This window comes from Papaver somniferum, chromosome 11 (genome assembly GCF_003573695.1).
Source record: "Papaver somniferum cultivar HN1 chromosome 11, ASM357369v1, whole genome shotgun sequence".
NCBI classification, from domain to species: Eukaryota; Viridiplantae; Streptophyta; class Magnoliopsida; order Ranunculales; family Papaveraceae; genus Papaver; species Papaver somniferum.
In genome coordinates this window covers 87,053,225-87,070,578 of record NC_039368.1, presented here as the reverse complement: position 1 = coordinate 87,070,578, position 17,354 = coordinate 87,053,225, and the positions used below count along the sequence as shown (strand labels likewise).

Sequence of the window (17,354 nt, the reverse complement as noted above, 5' to 3'; positions counted from 1 at the left end):
CACTAATTCGTCGAACTGAGCAATATTTGCTCAGTTGCTCGAATATTGATCCAACTATCAATTTTTTATCGATGTTCAGTTGCTGATACAATTATTAATATTCAGTAATTCGCCGAATCGAGCAATACTTGCTAAGTTGCTCGAATTTAACAATATTTTCTCAGACGAGCAATATCAATATAAGAACACGTATGTTCAATCCATGAATCACTGGGTATTCGTCACTCATGCTCAATTCAACAAAACTTAGGCTCACTGTCTAATCAGTCAACAACTGATTAATTAATACACGCCTGCCTTGCAGACTTCACAAATTATGAGACATCAATCATGTCAATGGGGGGATATCAATTAGGGTTTTGGTCTGGCGGCCTACGACACGTGGATTCATCCACGATGAGAAATGTGACTAAGTCGTGCAAACAGTTGAAGGAGTTAGCAAAGTAGTGGGTGAACGGTTAACCAAGTCTCCGCAAGACCTGGAACTGGTTTCACCACGATTTTCCACTTTCCCACTCTTTCACTCAAGAAACCGTCACACTTATAGGGATCAAGGTGTTTACTATTCTGAAAATATAAATGAGTCTCTGAATCCATGTTTGAAGAAGACAATATTCGTCTACACAGAATTTCTCGAGAAATTACTCTCAAGAATTCATCAATCTACCAGAGCTTATTCCAACTCATCAGTTCACAGAAAACTTGCAGAAACCTTCAACACTTCCACAATCCTTGATCATCACTGATCCCGCACAATTCTCAGCTTCCCTCTTATAGATCAACCCATCTCCCTCTTTGCAATCGAATTGACTCTGAAACGGCCATTGACTTGATTTAGGACGGAGTCTTACAGATTGATCTCTCGAATCTAATCACTCCCTTTGTAATGCATCTGTGTGAGGTTGAACAGTTTGCTCGGTTGAGGAGTCTCGACAACACGCTCGTCTCTTCAATTCCCTAAAAAAACCATCAAATCGTTTTTTCCCCATCTACACCGACCTTTAGTTATACCCAACAGAAAACAGAATATAGGAAGATGTAACTCACTTTATTCATGCAATTTTTTTTACTACATTGATTGGAACATAAAATCTAACTCCTTGTCGTTGGAATAACGAATGCACTTAGCATGTGCATCAAGCCTTTGAACCCCTAGGTGACCCTAGTGGACGAATTATATTCTCGTGAGGGTTTACATAGAGATCTACCTAAAAAAACCTACACAAAAACTTCTAAAACCATCAATCTTCGTCGGAGGAATCCGAGTCCGATTCACCCACCATCATCTCCGGGGCATTACTCTGGAATCTTGGATACCATGAATTGATAGCTTGCATCGAATGCGAATGCTTCCATATTTTCCTCCAAGTAGCGCGCTTTGACGACTTCATGCTACAAAAACAAAACACAAACTTACTTTGTTAGTGGTGTTTAGTAGGAAGATCAAACAACATGGATCACGTAAAATAAACCACAAAAATACTTACAAATTGTTCAATGGAGTAGCTAAGTGGGTAGCGTTCAAAATCCGTTTTTTGGATAGCTAAAAAAGCAAGTATCGCATTTTCGATGATTAGGTGCCTATCATGCACTTGTTGAATACTTCTTCCATTAGGATTCCCGAACTCTTGCCTATATTTGTTGTATACCCTAACCCAAAAGGTCACGACATCCGCCCTTACGGAGGACTGATTTTTAACCCGAGTTTCTGCATACCATGTTTTGGTGATGGATAAATCTTCATTTGAATCAAATGATGCCATTGTTGCATGTATAGGTATTGGGAGAGTTAGATGGAGTATATGATGATATGATATTTGGAGAGTATATGCAAATAGGTGTGTGTTGTTTTGTAGAGAGAACTAGTGAATTTTGAACTCGCCGGCTAGGTTACTGTTTCCCCAATATGCCGACTAACATACCGCCGGCAGGGTCGTCATTTTATAACACTGTCGACCTTATGATTTTAGGCATCAAGAGAAGTTCATTTTCTTCTACATATATTCGGCAAGGTATTTGGTCATTAGAGTGCCGACTTTTATACAGTCGCCTGAGTCGTAATTTTATAACCCTGTCGACCTTATGATTTTAGGCATCAGGAGAAGGTCATTTTCTGCTACACATAGTCGGCAGGGTCGATAATTTAATACAGTGCCGACTGTTATACTGTCGGCAAGGTATTAATTTTCTTACCTTGCCGACCATGGTAACTACACCATTTCTGATGTCAGGGCCGACAGTCTGGCAGTTCACAACCTTGCCTGCCCTGGTTTAGTCGGCACTATAACTTAACAAAACATTCACTGAAGACCCTGCCGGCTGAATAACTGAAACTTAACATAGCTAAACAAACCATTCATTCAACAACTAGAAATCCAACATTTGTCCAAAATAAGAAAACATGTCCTATAAACCTTGAAAAAACATTTGTCCAACCATTAACCTTAACATTTGTCCACCACCACTTAAAGAAATAAACTAGAAATGCATTCATTCACGACCACGACCACGACCCCATTTAGCATTTTCACGACCACTACCACTACCACCACCACGGGTACGAGCCCTCTTTTTTTCAGCATTCATCTTGGCTTGTGCTTCCCTCATTAGTTCAGCATTAGCTTGCTGGAACATTTCGGTGGCATCCTCATTGAGTGCTTTTCCCTCAACCTCGAGGCCTAGAATTTGATGAGCATCATCGGGAGTTACCGCCATCTCACCGAATGGGAATAACATTGTATCAGTCTCTCCGTAGAGTCTCTCACAGAATGCAGATACGGTAAGTTTATCACACTCAACAACCGAACTCTCCACAGCAGGCCATAGCCTGGAGTTCTTGAAAATGGTGTACCTCGGCACATTCTCAATCAAGTGGCCATCTATTCATCATAGTGCTTGAAGCATGGTGCCTCATAAGACGAATGGCACGCTTTTGATCCTAAGTGCAAAAACACAAAATTAAAACAAATACAAACACTTGAAGAAAATTTAAGATAGATAGATACACTTAAATAAAAAAAAATTTATTGAGATTACTTACGATAACACCATGGATTTCACGTGCCCATGTGTCTTTGTATCCAAAAAGAACATGTCCACCATCTTTTGGGGTCCCTAATGGAGGCTGAACTGGTTCCAGTATGACCTTCAAGTGACTGGGAAGCATGTGGGAATTAGATGTCTTAGTGATAACCCTCTTCGGTCTTTCGGTTGCGGTTGCAGTTCCAGTTGCAGCTTCAGTTTGTTGACGATTACCTGTTTATTCTCCACCTTCTTCTTCTTCAACAATTCAACCATCTTTATCTTTATCACCATCATTGTTATCACCATCACCATCACCTCCTCCAACAGGTGGCATGTTTTGATCATCATCATCATGCTCATCATCATACTCATCATCATCTCCAGCAGCCGGAGTTCTTTCAACACCATCGTGATCATTACCTCTTCTACCAGATGGATTTGATTGGTATTCATCTGGAGATTTATCTGAATCACTTAGTTCTGTTGGTGGTTGAGAATCATTATGTTCACGGATCTTGAGCGTTCACAGCTCAACTAATGGCCCTCGATGTGTTGTAGTCAAGAGTTTGTCACCAACACGAGGAGGTCTTGAAGGAGGAATAACAGTTTTCTTCTTTCCCTTTTGCAAACTAAACAAGAACAATTAAAAAAAAATCAACAGTCGGCAGAGTCGACAACTATAATCCCTTCCGGCTAAATAATAGCAGGCAGGGTTGATAACTATAATCCTTGCCGACTAAACAATGGTCAGCAGGGTCTTACTCAACTAACGTGCCGGCTTATAACAATTCTGAACACAATAGATACAAGAATTTTCTACTACATATAGTCGGAAGGGTCTATAACCCATACAATGCCGGCTATAATGCAGCCGACAGGGTGTTATTCAAATACCCTGCCGACCTTATGACTTCAGGCATCAGGAGACATCAACCCTTTTCAAAACACACCACCGGCAGGGTAAAAAACTATAACCCCAACGACTGTAAAAAAAAAAAAATTGTCGGCAAGGTATTAAGATTGAATACCTTGCCGACCCTGTAAGAAGCTGTTACAGATATTAAACAACCGACATGATATTCAAAGAGCTTGCCGACTAACCCTAAATATGAAAAGTCGGCAAGGTCGTGAATCAGAGACCCTGTCGGCTGAATAACTACAGATTTACAAATTTGATTTTTCTGACCTAATTTGACATGCAAACATAAAATTGAAGTACTAGACTGAGTTTAAGTAGGCCCTTACTTTCTCAATCGCGCCATTTCTTCAATTTCAGCGGCGTGGATTTCTTCTTCTTCAACGGTTTTTTTACTCTCTTTTTGTTGAACTAAGTTTGCAATTCCAGGGTTATATTCATTGGGTTTTCTATTTGTTCTTTTCATACGACTAGCCCTCGGCGGCGGCTCCATGTTCGAAGATTAATCGAAATTTTCGAATCGACGATTACGACCAATTAATCGACGAGTTTTCGATGGTGGGGATGGAGAAGCCAGTAAGGTAGAGGGGGAGAAGAAGAAGAGGAGAAGATGAAATGAAAAATGATAACTGATTAGAGTAATAATAATTATAATAGGAAAGACTGGTTTTGTAACTTCACCCATTAGGACACCCCTTAGCCCTTAAAAAGAGTCCACTTGAATTTGGATGTACCCCAAATAATCTGAGTATATCCGAATCTCGCCAGGATCATTAACTGATGAAAATGATTGTAATATGAGAAAGTGTCATCACTCGTCACTTTCCTCTCATGCCACTAACTGTAAACTACAAAATACAACTACATATATTATTTGCCGTTCGATGTTTTTTCTTTTTTATAAATAAAGAAGAAGTACCAGCCCTTTTTAACCAGAGGGGTTTGCTTTTTTTTGAGAAGTACCAACCGTTGGATAATATACAACTACATATATTATCTCACCAGGATAATAAACTAAGAAGAAGAAATACCGTTGGATGTTTTTCGAGATTACATTTAGTTTGCTTTTTTCTGAGATGGTAATGGGCTATCCAAAATTTGTACCCGGGCTTTTTCATTTTTTCATGCAATTGCTACGTTAAAAACTAGGGGTGTGCAAGAAAATCGAAACCGCGGATTTCATCCGTATCCGTCCGTAAAATTACGGATGAAATCCAATTCGCAAAATCTTTGGGCCGAACAGGGTGGGAATCTCAAATCCGCATACGGTGCGGTTGCGGTTGGATAACTAAAACCGCGGATTTACCCGCACCGTAGAACATGAAAGGAATTTGATAGAAATATTAAGGATAGTATGGGAAGTATGTGTTTATGATAAGATATTCCCAGTAATTTCATGATTAATATCCTTCCTCGTAATAATTGTTGAAATTTTAGATACAAATACTTCCCTCTTGGTTTCGTTGCTGGCTTGCTGATTAATGCCTGTAGTTGAGTTTACATCTTCACTGGTTCGGAAATAGCTGAATAATTTTGTTTTGTGCTGATTTGGTTGTCTCAGCAAGTGGTGCTTGACCGTTTACGAAGTGAACTTGGCTAGAACCTGCTCTGAGTCTGTAAGCTTTATTCTCGCTGTTTTGTTGATGGTTGCGTTGAACTCATGGTCAAAAAGTTCCGGTGGGTGCCAACTTCTTTGTTTATCCTCTCATTTTCTTCCTTTTCTTTTGCACTGCGTTCCTTTATCTTCGCCAGATTGTTGATCTTTTCGTGAATGATCATGGCCTTGCCAATGTTGATGACGAAGTAGGCTGGACTGCTACATCCTTTTCCTCGTCGATGGGTCTGATATGATCCTGTTATTCATTGATTCTGGCTGACGAAGCTTAGTATTACTGAACCACCTTCGGGTCTGTGAATTATCCTTCTCATCCTCAGTTAATGATTCCATCTCGTAACAATGATTAACTTCATGATATTTTATGTTTTCACGAGATAAATTCTCTTCGAATTACAACGTTTATCAATCAATGCTGTTCAGCTATATCGTCCTGGCTGCTAATATTTTGATTGTAGGAAATACTGGCTAGTCCAATTCTAGCAGACCCAGTTAATGGCTAGTCCACCCATAGAAAAGATTTACTCTCTAGTTTAAAAACTTCGTGGAGACTATAAAGTGTATTTTATAAATTCCTAAAACACCCTTCCAAATTTATTGAGTATCAACACATGTAAATGTTACTAGTAGTATGTTACTACATACTAGTAGTATTAATACGGTGATACTACATATTAATATGTACTGTACTAGTAGTAACAAAAATATCTTATTGTTACTAGTAAATTATTTAACTACTTTACCATACTATAGTAGTATAATAGTATACTACTATAGTATAATATACTAGTAAACTAGTAGTAAACTAGTAGTAACTAGTACTAGTAGTAAAATATGTAGTATCAATACAAAACAATTTTTTTTTTGATATATAGCATCAATACATAACATACTACATATCAATATGTAGTATCAATATATAACATACTACATATCAAACATACTACATATCAATATATAACATACTACATGTCAATATGTAGTATCACTACATAACATATTACATATCAATATGTAGTATCAATATATAACATATTACTACTAGTATACTACATATTACGTATGTTATTACTACATATTACATACTAGTTACTACTAGTATATTACATACTACATATGTTATTACTACATACTACATACTAGTTACTACTAGTATACTAGTTACTACTAGTATATACTACTAGTATACTATATTACATATCAATATATAACATACTACATATCAATATGTAGTATCAATATATAACATACTACATATCAATATATAACATATTACATGTCAATATGTAGTATCAATACATAACATACTACATATCAATATGTAGTATTAATACATAACATATTACTACTAGTATACCAATACATAACATATTACTACTAGTATACTAGTTACTACTAGTATATTACATACTACATATGTTATTACTACATACTACATACTAGTTACTACTAATTACTACTAGTATACAAGTATACTACATATGTAATATGTAGTAACATATGTATTATTATCCGTAATGTTATATACTAGGATTAGTAGAGTAAATTTACTCTTTTCAAAACTTTTTTGAATTAGAGAGTAAATATTTTTGGCGCTGGACTAGCCAGTAACCCGGATCGGGTTTTCTGGACTAAACAGTAAATCCCTCATTTTGATTTTTTTAAAACCGCGGTTAATCCGCATTCGGCCCGCATAATCAGCTGATACGCAAAGGTCAAATCCGGGGGTGATTGGGCTGATCACGGTTTAATTTTTCAAATCCGCAACTTTGACGGTTTGGTTGCGGGTGACCCCTAATCCGCAACCGTCCGTCCGTTGCACACTTCTAGTAAAAACAAACTTTCACTGTTGTTGTTTTTTTCTTTTTTGGGGCGGGGATGGCGGCTACGACCTAGATAAGCCGCCCCCTTTTCCGTTTGAGCCTGTGTGAGAGGGATGGTGGGGCCCATTCATCCCATCCCAATGTTCAGAGGCACACCATGATCATTGGATTCCGGCTCGGTGCATCTTTGGGTGTAAATCTTTCATGGGTCTAGCAAAGCTGCTTTTAAAACTGCTATATTTATTTTCGGCTTTGGTAGATACACAATAATTTCTACACCGAATGTGCACCGAGAGGGGATCCGAGAATCCTGGATTACCTCTCAACATTGGGATATGGAGTGGGGCAGAAGTGGCCCCACTCTCCTCTCAAATGGTGCACACACCGCAAGGTGTACAAATCATTTCCGATTTATTTTTGCTTTTAACTTATGTGTTTGGTATCCGTACGTGCTATTATGAATTGCCCTCGATGTCAAACACTATTCAAGTGGCATACGCTCCTAAGCTGGTGCTCCTAGTAGATTTCTTTCTTTCTGATAATAGTCGATTCTCTGTTTCTCTCTACTACCCCCATTGATTTAAGCTTGTACAAGGGTTTCTCTGAACTTGTATAAATCTCCAATGTTTAAGGGTTTAAAGACCTTTGCAATCGAAGATAGATTTTTCTTTTTCCTTTTTTATCTTTTTAATCAATGGGAAGCAGAAAATTAGTTCGTGATTTGTTCCTAGCTAAGCAACTTCTCTTTCCACTGCAATCTCGACAGGTTTAAAACGAAAAACCCTAAATTTGCTATTATTTTTCTTCTTATTCAGTTCCCTGTATCATGAAAGCTGTAATTTTTTGGTACACAGTAAAAGAATATTCTTCGTGTTCAGTTTCTTATGGATTTCATTTATTTGTGTTTAGGTTGTAAGTTCGAGATTACGATTGGTTTCAACGAATAATGGGTTATTGGGTTCTCGTCGATTTAGTGTTTTCAATGAATTCTCTGAGAAACTAAAAGGGGAGGTCAAAAGGTGCTTTCTTTTTTGCTGTTTCCAATTGAATCTGTTAGAAATCAGAATTAATGTGGAGCGAGTTTCTAATAAATCATTTTGGTGGCAGTAATCCTGATATCCAAAAGTCAATTAAGCAGCTCAAGGAGAAAGCAGGGGAAATTAAGGAGGCGAAAGAAGAATTGAAAGTTAGGTAATTTTGATGGCCTTATGATTTTTTCTTTTCTCTCTTGTACATTTATACCTTATGGGCTGAGACATACTGTTGTATGTCAAGGCTGGCAGACGGTTCAAAGGAGGTCCTGAGATGGTGAACTTCACAAATGCAGAACGAAGCAGACAGCGAAGAAGCTTTACAAGAGTGTGGACGGTGCATGGACGGAGGCTGAAGCTACAGCGAAGAAGGTGAGATTCAACTATTGGTGTAAATGTGCTTCCTATGAAACCATTTATTTAGATACATAGACATTCACAATTTGGAATCTCTATTTCATCCTTTCTGGGATGCCAAATTTCACTTTCCTCATGTGGTTTTCACAATTTCCTTTACCTTGCCCCAAAATGGCTTCGGGGAAGTTATGGTGGTTTTAAAACTTGTTGAGTATCCTTTTGTTATTGACTGGTACACCCACATTGTTAATCTTTTGTGTACTCCTAGTCAATAAATAGCGATTTTGTACTTGTGGTGGTTGTCGCTGTGTCATATTTATCATGTCACTAGGACCACTATTCTCACTATTGGAGATATCTAAATCATCATACCCTATGTTCCTTTTGTATCACTGTAGGTGTTCGCTAACGTGAAGGAGAAGTACTCAGCTGCCACAGAGGAGGTGAATGTGCTAATATTTCTTTGTTGAGCATTGCTATTTTCTTTGCTGAGCCTTGCTATTATATGCTAAACAATATTCCTCCAGGACTTCATGTTTTCTCAATTGTTCTGATTTAGGTTAAAGTAACATTTGGGCTTGGAAAGCAAGATTCTCCAGGATCCTCCACCAAAGCTCTACTAACACTGGTGTTCATGTGAAAGATGAGAAGAATGCCCCATCTGGAGAAGCTACATCTCAGAATGCTGAATCTGGTGATTCCCAACAATCATATTTCAACAGGTTCAAATCCACTGTCTCTTCTGCTGCTCCAACAGTTTCCCCGGCCTTCCAAAAAATTAAGGAAACAAAGGTACTTGACATAGCAAAACAAGGTTATGCCATCGTGAAAGATGAATTAAGTGGAAAACCTAGTAAGAGAAGGCATATGCAACATGAAGCCTCCTCTTACCCCAAAGGAGAAAGAAGTACAAAAACTGACATTGTAATTATACCCACAAAGCAATCACGCTGGGGTAAGAAGTGGGAAGCATTCAAAGAAAAGGTAAGGGTACTCGATTTTAACTTGTCTTTGCTTGAAGTAAAGAACTCCTCATTTCCTTTTTTTTTGGTTTATCCCGCCACTGAATTCAAGAGACTAAGAGTTCTTTCCCTTTTCAGATGCAAGGTAACCCTGTAATCAAGCGTATAAGTGGGATTAGTGAGCCTGTTCTAACACAGAGTCAAGAGGTATGTCTTTCAGTGAATCATATTATTTCCCCTTAATTATATAAGATATTTTTAGCATATGCATTGAAGTTTGGCTTTGGGGTACTTAAACTTAAGTCTTAAAGACATAGTGACATATTGATAATGTATTTTTGGTCACACGTTATGATTATTTTGGATTTTTTTCAAAAATAGAAAATAAAATCTGATTTCTTATTACATTTATTGTGAACTATTCATCATCATAGACATTAAACATCTGAGGGTACAACGTCGCTTTTCATGCCGTCATGTCATATGCAACCTTTAGACGATTCTGATACTTTTTTTATTGTGTATTTTTTTTTATCCTTCTTGGAATCTCGCAGCTCAAGGAGGATGTGCAGGATGCATGGGGAACAAGTGATCACCCTGTTGTTCTCAAAATTCAAAAGTATGTCCTCTGAGTTCAATCATTGCATTTCTACCCCCATGGGTTCTTCTTATATCTCCAAAATTGATTGTCCAGTTGTGGTACATGTTCATAACCCTGTGATTGGTCTGACAGTATGAATGAAACTGTTTTTGGAGAAACAGATGCTGCCATATCGTGCAAGGAAATACGTCGTCGGGACCTGTAAGTTGCTGAGCTTAGTTATTTACATGTACTTTAGTTGAAGCACTTAGTTGTTTACATGTACTTTAATTGAAGCACATTTGCTTTTATCAAGAATTTTTTGTTTGCTAATATATCTTTTATTTATCTTTTTCTTTTGGTACAAGGTCCTTCTCGTTACCGGATTTTGTTGCTGAAGTTCAAGAAATGATCAGGCCAACCCTTATTGCTTATTTCAAGGTAGCTGCTGAACAGCTGTAGTACTCCAAGGCTTTCTATTATGTTTTATATTGACTGTCAGTGCCATCAATTTGTTTGGCGTAGTCATTACTGCACACATGATAACTGAGCTGCAATAAAGAACATAACATATTCGCATTTTTCAGAGTCGAATCCAACAGAATGCTAGGTCTGGATTTTTTTATATGACCTTGTATATCCCGGTCAGGATCTGACATCCCGGCAAGGAACTCATATGATCCAAGAAATTTTCCATTAATCTTGGAGTTAGGTTTCCAGGCCTTTGCAAGTTTGCAATGGTTAAAGTAGTGCCTCGACTAAAATAAGAGTTGGACTATGTTTGAATGCTTTGCGCCAGCTACTACCAGTGGGGCGGGTACCAGTCCAGGTGTCTGCCACTACTGGTTGTGGTAGATTCATAACGAAATCACACAAATGATGGGGATCCAACAGAAAACCATATACTGCATTAGGTTTTTGGTTTTATACATTCTTATTTTAAAATATCTTCTTGAGTAACGAGTACTTTCTCTACTGCATTTACAGTGAAAGTAACCACAAGACAAGCAAATGATGTTTAACTTGTAATCATAAAACACACAACTGATGTACCTTTAACCTTTCAATATAATTGATCTGGTCATCTAGATGTAGTAAATATCGTAATTAAGCTTAGTTATCGTGTATGAGAAAAGTTTGATTTTTTACTGCAGATGGAATTTGTTTAGACACCCCTGACAGTGTCTTTAGTTTTTCTGTAGGGTGATGTGGAAACACTGAAGAAGAATTGTAGTCCTGAAGTAATTGAGAGATGTAAAGCAGAGAAGCAAGCTTACGAAAGCCAGGGAATGTTCTTCAGCAATAAGGTTTTGCTGACGAACATCTAAATTGGAAACAAGGTTTTAAAAAGCGAAAGCGTCGGGCGAAGCGCTCGCATACCAAAACGTAAAGCGCTGCGAAAGCATAAAGCGAAAGCGAGCTTTTTGAAATATATAATAATATATATAAATAAGAAGTTATCAACCTAATAAAAGAAAACTACGAAGTTCAGACATAATGAAAGGAACAATTAGACTAACTAAGCATATGGCATACTGATATTGCATATACTACCCAAGAGATATTTAAAAATACTAGCCACAGATTTCTGCATCATTCATATCATCATGTAGACAGTCATCGTCATCATGATCATCATGCCTTATAAATTAGGTTTATTAGTATTTAGTTAGAAAACGTGAAACAGGCCCTACTGGGCTTCAAAGGCCGACTTTTCACTTTCTAATATAAACCAATTCGTAAAGCGGCGCTCTAGAAACGCCTAGGACCTGAAGCCCACAAACGCCCAAAAGCACGCCCCACAAACCGCCCAAAAGCACGCCCCACAAACGCCTTTTTAAACCATGACTGGAAATGAGTTGATGGTGTTTTGTTATATTGTCTAATTACTGGAAATAATTTGACATGTAATGAGATTGGAAAGAAGTTGTCTGTTCTTAGATACAGTATTTACTTTATTTCCTTTAACTAATGGAAGTGGATAAATACAACCGCTTTTTGTGATGCCTGCTTGATTTGAAATGCCAGCGGGCATCTACTTTATGGTGCCTGTTGTTAATATCTCTTTCTTTGATGCTGCAGATCTTACATATATCCGACGTTGAAGTCCATGAAATTAAACTAATGGGAAACAGTCCCATAATCATTGTAGCGGTGAGCATATTTATTTGCATTATATTCTATTTTATACCTCTCATGCATTTTAAGGTTCTGTGTATGAAATGTGCTGAAATCTTTCTCACTTTGTATCATTACAGTTCCAAACTCAGCAAATTTACCGTGTGATGGATAAGGAAGGCTCAATAACAGAAGGAGGAAAGGTAAGATTCATGTATTCCTACATATATAAAGTAGTTAACTGACGAAGTGCATTGTTAAAAACATGTTGCATTCTTTCGACATCTCAATATGTACTTTCATCTGTTAAGGTGGTGGGTGCTTTAGAAGCAGCTAGTGCTTATTATAAGAAAAGAAATAGAAAGGAGTTATTTTGAAAACTACTATACTCCCTAGAATCTTTCTGACCCGGTTAATCAAAACGCTATGCGTAGAAAGTTTACATTCATTTATTTCATTATTGACCTCAGAAATTCCTGTCGGGACTGCAATGACTTCTTCTGTTAAATACTGTAAATATGACAACAGTGGGCTCAAGGTCTTTATTTTTTTTTTATTTGTATTGGATTTGGCACTGGGTGAATCGTCATTTTGTAACTAATGATTTCAATGTTATCCCACTTTAGGATACAATTCAGACTGTATATTATCAATGGGCAATGCAACAAGTTGACGTGGAAGACCAGGAGGAAGGTGCTCTCTATGGTATATGGAGGTTACGAGAAACACAACAACTTGGAATGAAAGCTCTCATTTAGGAGGCGCACGCATTTGCTCGTCATTGCAACTGGATTTGTGTTTGACAATATCTGGATTTTTGTTTTTCATCCCCACCAGAGAAAAAAATCACAATCTGGCTCCAATTTGTTTTAAGAATGTGAAAATAATCGTTATGCAAAATCCAAACATTATGGCCCTGTTTGCTAACCATTATGATTATCTATTTATGATTATAAATAATCATAAACTGAAAAATGAGTATATCATAATTATTTTTGAAATAAATTTTAACAAACTACTTTTTGGAATAATTAATTATTAAAAAATGAAAAATGATTAAAATGAGAAGTTGTTTGGTACACCTGTTTATCATTATCATTTAGTGTTTTTTTATAAACCACAACACACAAATTTAATCATAGATCTTCAATACACTAGCAATTTGATCTTAGCTAGTTTCGGTATCGAAACCTATACATGGCATCGGCAATTTCATCTCTCACGTGATTCATTTCACTTCTTCTTTGTTGATGTGCGTACATACCACTAAACGCCGGTTCATCAGGCGGGGATGTATCAACATCTATGACATTTTCTTCATTTGCATAATATGCAAACAGTTCATCAGACTTGGATTCCGTCCTAATGAAATTGTGAATTGCACATGTTGCTATTAATATTTGTACCTGGGTGTTGTATGGAAATGAGGCAGGATCTCTCAAAATTGGAAAGCGAGATTTAAGAACTCCAAAGCTTCGCTCCTTTGCATTCCTTAATGAAGAATGCCCAAAATTAAACAACTCCTTTGCAGTGAACCTTCCATTGCTTCCTCTTCTACGGTCATGTAAGTGATAACGAACTCCCCGATATGGAGCAAGAAAACCAGGCATGTTTGGATATCCAGCATCAATAACATAATACTTTCCTAAAAATGTAAACAATGTCGGAGAATATTCAGCAACAATAACATCGTTAGTCACAATACAAGTAGAGGGAATTCATAAGAAAGAAACGCATTCTGGTCATAAAGAAGACATGGTCTATACCAGCACCAGTAGTGGAAGAGGACAACTTAACTAGTCTTAAAGATTTCAGGTTGTTGTTGGGACTGCACAAGCACTTGCTTTATGATTGTAAACTACAAGTTCTGCTACTGAAACCGTAAGTCTACTGACATACTTTTAAATGAAGGATATGACCTAAATACTCAAACTGCAGATGGTTGAAACTACTGCCTATACTAGATCGTTATGGCTTGGCCAATTTTCAAACTGTTGCAGGAATATATTGCACCAGAATTAGCCAGCCAAAGTTTGATTTTCACTGACAAGCATCAATATACAAGTAAGTGTCAAATAAGTAACAAGAAAACCATTAAAATAAAGAACTCTGAAACTTAAATCATAAATGGTTCTTAAACGCCACATCATAATAAGTCTTACATTCTTAAACTTAAATTCATGTTTTTCTTCTACTTGGTGAACAACTTAAAGATAATGATAACCACCACGATTTAACGCGCTAAAACTTTGTTGGGTGGCAAACTACCATTTCCTCCAACCAAATTAAGACCAAAAATGAAAAAAAAAGCATAGCTCTGGATGGTTTGTGGTATACTCTAGCACCCGATCCTGGTGGCCTAGTAAGTTCTCCTAAGGCATTAGCACCAAGAAAAAACCGCCGCAAGGTTACAATAAACAACCAAGGATCCTAACAAAAAGAATATGAAAAAAGAAAAGATATATAAACATCTACGGGGATGTCCATGCAAAATCTCTATGTCCATGCGATACTGCTCATAACATCTACGGGGATGTCCGTGCAAAATCTCTTGCATGTGTTGATGTCCCGTAAGTATAGAAGTTCTACAAGGTTCCTCACATATGCGACCCTTAACGTTTTCGATAACTGCTGCAACCACAAGTAATAAGGTGCGTTCTTCAAGCTCTTCTTCGGAGTCCATACCCAGATTCAAAAACTAATTGATAACCTGACTGGTAACTTCTTTGGCCATTTAACTGAATTCGGAATATGACAACCTGCAACGACCGGTCAAAAACTCTAATCAATGCTGTTGTTTAAATGCTTATTATCTGTAGGCCATTTCCTGAAAAACAAATAAAACAAGTAAGAACAAGAGAGAGAGACACAGTAAAATATACTACATTAGTAAAGTAAGAACAAGTAAGACAAATTAAAAACCAAATTCATAACAAAACCAAATTCATAACAAAACCAAATCTATTAACTATTAATCAGTAAACCTACTAGTTACTTATAGCATTCATGTCTTTAACATTCTCAAAACAAACAAAAACATCCAGTGCTAATCATAAAATGAAACAACAACAAAGGTTCAAATGACATAAACATTAGCCTAGTACTCTAAAACCTCTCACAAACTCTAAGACCCGAGACTCTTCAACCATTCCTTCTGATTATTAGGATCTAGTGATATAAAAACTTGTCTCTATCCAGCATCTTGAAACTTCTCTAACGCCCCCATTAGACTTCGAACACTCACGCCATCAAGAGATTGCAAATACTTTGTACAATTTGGAATTGAAAAAGGGTCCTTATCCAAATCAATAACATGTTTAGCTTTTGTGGCATCATCAATAGCAAACAAAGCTTCACTCAGACCAGCAGTACTTGTAGCTCGCTTAGTTTGACCATAACCAATTGTTGCTGGAGCTTTTCGCTTTCCTATTTTATTATCTTTATCAGTTGTGCTTTCACTTACTTCTTCCACCCCAACAACGGAAGACCCCTGCCTCGAGGACTTAGCTGGAGTATCATCATCTACGCTCTGAGCCGAAGCATATGCATTAGAACCAGTTGCAGTTGAACCGCCAAAAATGGTACATAACTCTTCATAGATAGGGCAACCATTTGTCTTATACTTTTTTTTATCCGGGTATTCCTACGTCAAAACAATACAAATTATCTACTGACTACTGCCCACAATAATTCACAAATCAAAATACAACCTACAATAACAACAAAGAGGGTGATGTCAATTAAATTTACCCCAAGATATGCATCCCACACTCCTTCGTCGTCAACTATAATCTTTTTATCTTCCGAATCCCATTCAAAGCCACTAAGGGACATGAGCTTCTTCATGTCATTGTGTCTAACCCTGAACAAATTATACCTATTCTTAATCTGATCCATAGTAAAATTCTGTCCATTTTTCTTGTTGAATTCATCTTTTACTTCAATCCAAGCTTCTTTCACAAATGGTTTAGGCTTCTTACCACCAAGTATTTGAACTATCAAAAGTTCACATAGGCTTTTTTCCAAACTATTACACCATTTGGCAGTCTCAGTCGACATTCTAATGAACCCAATTTTTAAGAAAATGTTAGTAAATACTAGTGGGGAAATTTCACAAACAAGATCAGAGCAAAACACTAAATTAACAAAGAAAAAATTGATAACCCACTAAAGAAAACATACCTGATTTTGATTTTTGATAAGAAGTTCTTCAGATTTTGAGGAAGATGAATCAAGGCAATGAGAGAAGATCGAGATTAATCTTCAGGAGAGAAACCAGATCAAAAAAATGGGAGATGAACAGATAACAGGGAGAGTACTACTGAAGGTGAACGAACATATAACTATGGATGAAATCAGACAGGAGAGAAACCAGATCTAGGTATTTCTTCCCCCATTTTTTTTGCTTCTCTCGTTCCCCTCTCTCCGTCTCTTAGTTGTTTTTAACGAAAAGAAAAAAAAAAAAGAAAACCCGTGTTTTTGTTTATAAAACTGAGAATCAATTATTTTAATTTCTAAAAACAAGTTTTAGTTGTTTATAAAAATAATTGGTTTTTTAAATTATGATTAAAATAACTGATTAATATAATTGTTACCAAACACCCTAAGAATGGATTATGGCTCACAGAATTGATTATGAGCTCATAATCACTTATTATAATCATTACCAAACAGGGCCTATGTTTATTTATTCTGTCAGATTTTAATATTTATATAAATCAGATCTTGTCCATGTTCAGGAAAGTTTTGTTCCAGGGGAAACACCGGAGCTATTTTTTAAAACCAGCAGGCTAAAAAACTCTGCTGCCTAAAATAATCAAAACAATAACCACCTTAAATAAAAAAATTCCTTCGTGTATGTGTAGTGTAGCAAATTTTTTTTTCTTCGTGTATGTGTAGTGTAGCACACATTTTCCCGGGTGGTAGAG

The 17,354-nt window shown here is 36.9% G+C and overlaps 2 protein-coding genes and 1 pseudogene across 2 annotated transcripts; 1 reads left to right on the top strand and 2 right to left on the bottom strand.

The window, feature by feature from the left end:
- Nucleotides 1-7,881: 7,881 nt before the first annotated feature.
- Nucleotides 7,882-13,431, top strand: LOC113321269 (annotated as a pseudogene).
- A 167-nt stretch (nt 13,432-13,598) lies between these two features.
- On the bottom strand, nt 13,599-15,160 carry LOC113324748. The gene is made up of 3 exons (XM_026573038.1): nt 15,137-15,160; nt 14,772-14,856; nt 13,599-14,071 (listed from the first exon to the last, which is right to left on the bottom strand). Exons 1-3 carry the CDS (start codon nt 15,158-15,160, stop codon nt 13,599-13,601), a joined length of 582 nt encoding a protein of 193 aa, XP_026428823.1.
- Nucleotides 15,161-15,616: 456 nt separating this feature from the next.
- LOC113324747 lies at nt 15,617-16,485 on the bottom strand. The gene is made up of 2 exons (XM_026573037.1): nt 16,177-16,485; nt 15,617-16,069 (listed from the first exon to the last, which is right to left on the bottom strand). Exons 1-2 carry the CDS (start codon nt 16,483-16,485, stop codon nt 15,617-15,619), a joined length of 762 nt encoding a protein of 253 aa, XP_026428822.1.
- Between the last annotated feature and the right edge of the window lie 869 nt (nt 16,486-17,354).

Excerpts from the sequence above, each read along its gene's own strand:
- LOC113324748 (XM_026573038.1), bottom strand. The coding sequence starts at position 15,160 with ATGGCCAAAGAAGTTACCAGTCAG. Across the intron at positions 14,857-15,136 it reads CCAAAGAAGTTACCAGTCAG|GATCCTTGGTTGTTTATTGT; the intron begins GTTATCAATTAG and ends TCTTTTTGTTAG. Across the intron at positions 14,072-14,771 it reads TACTAGGCCACCAGGATCGG|GAAAGTATTATGTTATTGAT; the intron begins GTGCTAGAGTAT and ends TTACATTTTTAG.
- LOC113324747 (XM_026573037.1), bottom strand. The coding sequence starts at position 16,485 with ATGTCGACTGAGACTGCCAAATGGTGTAATAGTTTGGAAAAAAGCCTA. Across the intron at positions 16,070-16,176 it reads TGTGGGATGCATATCTTGGG|GAATACCCGGATAAAAAAAA; the intron begins GTAAATTTAATT and ends GTTTTGACGTAG.